The 7,391-nt window shown below is 35.7% G+C and overlaps 1 protein-coding gene across 1 annotated transcript in view; it reads right to left on the reverse strand.

The window, feature by feature from the left end:
* LOC108578175 (mediator of RNA polymerase II transcription subunit 13) overlaps window positions 1-7,391 on the reverse strand; it is a 33,723-nt gene that overhangs the window by 3,380 nt on the left and 22,952 nt on the right. The window contains 9 exon segments of the mRNA XM_017941456.1: window positions 39-388; window positions 548-739; window positions 1,012-1,310; window positions 1,667-2,003; window positions 2,076-3,782; window positions 3,882-4,088; window positions 4,163-4,730; window positions 5,937-6,086; window positions 7,265-7,391. The exon segment at window positions 7,265-7,391 is cut by the window's right edge and continues 35 nt beyond it. Of these exon segments, the coding sequence (XP_017796945.1) occupies window positions 39-388; window positions 548-739; window positions 1,012-1,310; window positions 1,667-2,003; window positions 2,076-3,782; window positions 3,882-4,088; window positions 4,163-4,730; window positions 5,937-6,086; window positions 7,265-7,391 (3,937 nt within the window).

The following is a 7,391-nucleotide window of genomic DNA, read 5'->3' on the forward strand; positions in this document are numbered from 1 at the left end:
CTTAAAAATGAATGAATATTCAAAAAGCGTATACACTTCATCTGGTATTTTTCATTATATATATTGAACTACTTACACCTTGAGACATTACACCAAGTATGAAATCCATCAATTTTTGTAATCCAATTCGTCTAGCTGAGGCGCGTTTTCTTCTTTTTCTGTTGGGTATATCGATGTTGATAGTAGCCGTTTCGAATATTTCGCCCCTGTCATCCGTCGCAACCGCAAGCAGCCAGGACTGATCTTCGCTGAGACAGTAGCTCAAATAAAGAACTGCGCATTCCTCTGGTCCAGCGATGCCGAAAGATTCTGGAGCTTCGCTTTTCGCCCGTAGCGGAGCCAGGACGTAGGCCGGTGCGTACAAACGGTACGGGGCTTTGTTCCGTTCCTGATGTATAGTTGCAAGAGTATTACTATAAGACTGAAAATCATCGAGTCATGGCCTGTTTATTTTTCACTACTTCCGTCGTTTCAATCGGCACGGGCAACACGATTGACTTATTTTAAGGAACCGATCGAACACAAAAGGTACAAAATGGGGTCTTACATCTTTACTTTTAAGGAAAAGATCTGCTGCGGCAGCGGTACCAAAGCCAGTGAGACTTTTTACTGTGGAGTTATGATTTAATAATCGGCGGCCTTGCAGAAACACGTTTAATGCTAAGGCTCTCATTTCGTCCTGTATCTTGCGCCTTTCCCTAGCTCGACCTAACTCCATTATACTTTCTAAGGATATTATCTAGAGACAGACAAATTAAAAATTTATTGGCAAGTTGCTCAAATTGCACTATATGATATATAATTATAATTGCAGTATACAGGAACTTTAATATTAATCCTTTGTAATGTATCGGTATAATTATCAGAAGAACGGTTTTATTATATTGCAGGAAATATATGTATTCAACATGCAATATTTTTTCAGTTCTTTGTTTTATCATTGTTTATTTCTTCTACTAAGTAATCATTAAAGATTACTTGACAAGAAATATGAGTACAAACAAATTTTACCTGGACGTTGATATTGGATCTAATGTTTTCAGGCATGCTGTTAACTGCTGCTGAATATGCACGTAACAAAGCTAAAATTGCAAGTCTTCGACGATCAGGATCTTCAGGACCTCCCAATGAAAAAGGTTCTACTAAGTAAACAACCACAGCTGGAGGTTCGACTTCCTCTTCGTCTGGACCTGATGTAGTGTTAGTGTGTATCGTGGCAGTCTGAGATGTTGGCGTCGTATTACCGGTATTAGAATTAGAATTTGTTGCTGTATTTGATGATGGAGTGTCACTTCTAGGATTTTCTCCTTCTGAAAACGTGTAAATTTCATGTGTACATGTGGTTTTTAATAATATTTGCGTGTGGTTTTAATAATATTGTGGTTTTTAATAATAATTACAATAAATGAAATTAAAAATATAAATAAAATTGAAACTTGACGAAATATGTTCAAACTTTCATAAATGCTTCAAAAATAATACTGCTGCTATTAACAAAATCAAAGCAAAATAAGACAGACACAGACACACACACATATAACTGTATTAGGTTTTGTTAATGTAAAAATATAAATTAACATGATATCATATAGTTTATTTATACTTATTTTTTTGTTAAATCCATATGAACATATGAATGAAAATTATATTTAATATTAAAACATACCGACAGATTCAGGTTTGTTTGTCATTACGTCAGGCGTGGCTGGCATCGTATCAGTAACAGGAATAGTTGTTTGTTGTTGTTGCTTATTGGTCGGTTGCGAATCTCCAGGATCCAGTAAACTTCGATCTTGAATAACCTGTGTTAAATATGGAGCTAATCGATGATTACAGACTTGAGCGTATAGACGTAGTAATTCTCCTAATTGATTTTCTCCTAGAAGTTTAAACCAATCGTCTATCGGTTGTTTGGCTTGTTTTTGCACAGAGGATTTTCCTACACGAAGAATACCATCACGTAATGCTTTTGAAATAGGTGTATGCCTTCCTAGCCGACATATCTAAAGAAAAATCATCATTTTTTAATTCAAAATGAAGATACGTAGTATATTATGATATAAATGTTGACTTACTTCATACGTGGTCGATAATTCACGGAAGAATGATTTTACTTTGTTAATAACACAATCGCTATCAGGTGCTACTATAACGTATGCGACATCCCTGGGTCCAGCGTATGGCTCCAAAAGCAATTTTTCCCAGTAGCTTAAAGCATAAGGTGACAAGGACAGCCAATCTCGATCATATCCTACAACCAATGCAGGTATTGGTTGAGGTTCACAGCGATCATCGGTTCCACGACCAGCTAAACGATGAAATTGTCTCCAAGTCAAAGGACCTGCGACAGTGTACGGTGCTTCCCACATTCGAGTAGTGCACTTTTTTTGCACTGCATCTTGTAATAACGGTTGTAGAGCTCTCATCATTCGCACGATATCACCACTGCACTGAGGACCTTTTGCTCTAAGGAACACCCATCGATGCACTCCAATTACACGATTAGTCCTTTCATTGTGCGTACCGTTGATTTTACCCTGATCTAGAGCCGCCAGCGACACTTCATTTCCATCATTAAACTCCAACATATTCACAGTAGGTGCAAGCATCGGGTAACTTTTCATTGAGGCATATATTCTAGATGCTCTATAAAGGCTGCTTGCGGAGCTCTGCACGATCAGGCACTGTTCTCTGAGCAATTCTAACACATTAGGTGGTATCACGTCTAAACCATCCGACGGTTTGCTTCCTCCGCAAGCAATAGCGACCAAAGACGCTTTCTTTTTTTCTGCTGGATCTTCTGCAATACCAGTAATTTCCATTTCATCTTCGTAGAACAAGCCTGCTTTATGAGCTAGTCGTCGATTTACAACTGCACTAAAACCGCAACTGCACCTGATTTGATCATCATCTTGAAACAGAGCTCCACTTGACCACGAGTGCGTAAGATAAACACCAGCGTCTGCGCCTTTAATATTACCAACAACTTTTGGACCTGCGTTGCACACACACAGACTGCAACTGTCGAAATTATGATCGCGGAAAATATTAAGCGCAGTGTCGCCTAATAAGATGTTCACTATGAGAGAGTTCGATTCTGGCGCACGGGTAGGGCCTGGTGTATCCGCCTCAATACTATTCAAATTTTTATTCAAATATGAAGAGGTGGTAGATGTTGCTGGACTCGGTTGATCATACGGCGGAGGCGGTGGTCTTCCCGAAATAGTTGAGCGGTAGGGTGCTCCTAATGGTGCTGGGCTCGGAGGGCATGGTTGTTGTTGAACCGAACCAGGTCTGGTTGGTGGAAGCGGTTTGTCTGAATTGTTGGAAGTAGGGCTGCACTGCCAAGAAGGTCTATATACGCAGTGCGATGGCAGTGTAATGGGCGGTAGAGATTGGCTGGGCAGATTTGTGAGAGGAGCATATTTGGAAGAACCAACCATCTTGCAGATGGGCGCAGGTTTGAACACGTAGGACCAATCATCGATTGGCTCTTCTTGAGGAGATCCCATATTCGGATAGATGTCAGGAAGATGCCTAAGTGGTCGTTGAGGTACAGAAAGTTCCGTCTGGTCCATTAACGGGTCGTTTAACTGACAAGGCGAAGCAACGGGATTATGTTCTAAGGATGGTGGTGTTGGGAACATTTTGGAAAGTTCTTCTGGTCGTAACACACCTACTCCTCGATTATTATGTCTGTTGGCGTCTGTTCTGGTTTCTTCATGTAGTCCACTAGATCTATTCGACTCTGGTGGGGTTTGTACTTGGAGCTGGTTCAAATTCTGCAAAAAATGTCATGCAATTTGTTACTCTAACAGCAAAAACAACATTAAATAATAAAACAAAGAAAAAAAATAAATAAAAGAAAAATAGAAACGCACAGTTTCGTCGCTAGAAGTATCAGGATCCGAATTATCAAAGATCTGGTCTAAATCTTTGTAGGATGCTTGAAGACCTTCGCTGGTAAATAAAGATCCTGGTTTAGTAGGATCATCTCTTTGCCGTCTAAGTCCGTCAACACCTGTACCATTTTCTTCACCTGTTGCATCAAACTCATACGGATCTGTTCTTCTTCCAATGCAATCTCCCTATCAAATGTATAATAAACAATGTGCATGGAAGTTGTAAAGAATATTCCACAAAAATAAAATAAATCACTTACAACGTTGACATTTGGTTCCTGTTTAATTTCTAATTTAGGAGTCTGAGATTGAGGAACCTGAGAATTGATTGGTGGATACAAAGTATTGCTCCTCACATTCACTGGACTGCTATTAGATTCCTTAAAACGTTTTACAGGATGATTGAGCCATGCTTCTTGTGTCGAATAATCATAGAGCCAAGGTAATGACTGTTCGTTTTCTAAATATATATCCTCACATTCTCTAGAGGCTAAGACTGGTCGTTTTAATGTTGGTCCAGCAGCTGGACTATGCACTTGGTTATTGCATGCAGAGGAAGTTGACTTTGGGCCTTGAGAAGGGGTTAATGGTGGGGCAGTGTTTGTATGACTGGGTGGTGGTTGAGGACTGAGTGTAGGCATTGTAGGCTCTGCTGGTGGAACCGATGCTGGTTCGGAATGTGGAGTTGGAAGAGGTGAAGGTGCAGGGGAACCTGGTGAGCCAACAGATGGAACTGGTAGACAATCTCCTCCTGTTGGTGGTCCTCTTGAATAAGAAGGAGGTCCGCCTGGTGGTGTACTTGGTGCTTCCGTTCTGTTCAATATGGACCTATTCAAATTAAAATATAACCATAAATTAAGTCAGTCTCTCTCTCTTTCGCTCTCTCTCCCTCTCCCTCTCTCTCTCTCTCTAAATTTGATGATTATAATTTATATTGTCAAGCTAATTCATGCTGAATACAAAATGATGGAAATATAACTACCACCGTGAATGTTTTTATGAAGAACATTTTATGATACAATTATCCACAATCACTTCACTACTTAAAGAAATTATTACAAAAAATATCATTAACACATTTCTTGTATGTTGTATGTATAATGTGTTATGAATATAATTATGCAGTTAAAAATAATAATCTGTTAAAATTGCAGATAATATGTAAATCACTACATACTGAATTGTAACATTGATGTAAACAATGAATAGAAGAATAAGAAGCACAAAAATCATGCTCAGGTTATAAATAATACTGCTGAACACACATGCAAAGCATCCGTTAAGGACAACAAATATTGGAAACTGGAAAAAGCAAAATTAAAAACAATAAATTTAAATAACTTTCATAAAAATATTGACTATTTCTACCACATCATTTCAATATAGTTGTTTATTATATAAAACAATATATGAAATGAGAACTAAAGAAGTTAATTAATTTGATTTAAGTTTGAGATATTTTTGTATGATATTTGTATTAGCTTTTAGCTTTATAATACCTTAAGTATGAATATCTTGACATTATATATGTAATATATAATAATTTATCAATTACATATGAATATACTTACTACAGTGCATATTAGTAAGCACACACATGGAACATATCCCATTTAAAATATGCACAAAATATGTATATTAACTGGTTTTTCTAGCAGTATTACAGCAGTAAGATTTGTACTATAAGTAAACCCTGTGTGTACTTGTTGTTTATTAAGATAAAACAGCAATAAATAGTCTTTCTTCACATATGCTTTATTACAGTTAATGTTTCTATTTCTTTCAAAAATGTAAACCCCATGAGAAGAAGGAAGAAAAAATTGCACAATGATATTTGATTAATGCATTATTCGTGCAATTAGATTTAGTTATTTGTATGAGTAGATAAATAGCGGAGCTTTCGAAAGCGATGTGAATTAAAAGATGACGTTACGATATCAACGATTGTATGATATTGGTATTATTGCAGTGATTAAGATATGAAAGGAAAAAAAAAATGATTTCCTCGTTGATATCGGGGCAGAAATTACCCACCTGGGGGCATTAGCAGGGACAGAGGGACAAGCATCCCACTGGGTGGTAGAGCGTCGATGAAACGGTACGACCCTCCGTCCACCTTTATCTACTCTCTCCCTCTGAACCTGAGAGGAGGCCAGGCTCTTCCAACCCCCGGGGGTCGTATACCTGCAACCGATGTATTTAATATCTTGTTTTTCTACATGACTACTTATTTAAATTGTTTTGATTTACTGAGCACTCACTTTTGAAGTTACTATCAATTTTTATCACCTTTATAGTTTTTAAAAACACATATATATGGCATAATAATATAATCTTAAAATTTTTTCAAAATGTTCATACCTTTTTCCCTAAGAAAAGCTTTTAATTGGCATTTATTGAAACAAAGTGTATAGACAGTATATAAACTTACCAATAATAATATATTTTGAATTTTGTTTATTATTTCACAATTTTAATATGAGTGGATTTATAATAGTTAAAATACTTGTCTTATTTTAACATTGGATGTCTTGATTTTAGTTTTATTATGGTATCAACTTACCATATATTGCTTATTATAAGTATGAAATTATACTATATCTCATGAAAGTTTTTGATACGGAAGAGTTCTGTTGTACAAATCAGAGAATTAATTTTAAGAAATAATTGCATTCGAGCCATCTTCAAAAACTAAATTTACATGCACATATTGCAGCAGCCATTAAAAAAATTACTACCTGTATTGTAATGTTTTAAACAATCTACATTTTATAAACTGTGCTATAACATGCAGACAGAATCAATAGTAATTGAAAATATTACTATTTTAAATATTATCAGATTCAATACAGAATACAGTCAAAAGAAATACATATTTACTGCTACATTTAATAAATGTGCAAAAGAAATAATACTTTGGACTTTAACTATAATCTAATACATTCTTCATATATATTTTTGTTTAATACTATAAATATTGAATAAAAGTGTAATTACTACTGTCACTATTACTGCATTACTTTGTAATTTTTACATTATGACAATATATCAATTTGAAATATTGTTGTAATAAGCAACGTTTTTTTCTGTAAGTGGAGTAAACATAGACTATATAAACGCTTATGAACATTGTTAGGGTATTTATAAAACTAATCATTATGTTGAAAGCCAAATTGAATTTTAGTAATAACTGATAAGATTGATTTATGTAAAAAGGTATAAGTAATATTTTAAGTTATACTTAAATATAAGTTATGATATTTCATGATAAGTCTTTGAACAACTTTTTAACCATTGTATAAAATACACAATGCAGTAACAGTTAAATTCATTAGTAAAAATGATTTGAAAGCATTACTTACTTTGAACAGGTACAGGAAGACTTTTGCGTTGGATCAATGAAAGTCCAAGTTCCAGGTTCTGTGGAAGATTCTGTCTTGGAAGCAGAAATTGGTGAACTCAAAGTACATTCTGCCCATACACGTTCTG

This window comes from Habropoda laboriosa, unplaced genomic scaffold (assembly GCF_001263275.1).
Source record: "Habropoda laboriosa isolate 0110345459 unplaced genomic scaffold, ASM126327v1 scaffold1329, whole genome shotgun sequence".
Lineage (NCBI taxonomy): Eukaryota > Metazoa > Arthropoda > Insecta > Hymenoptera > Apidae > Habropoda > Habropoda laboriosa.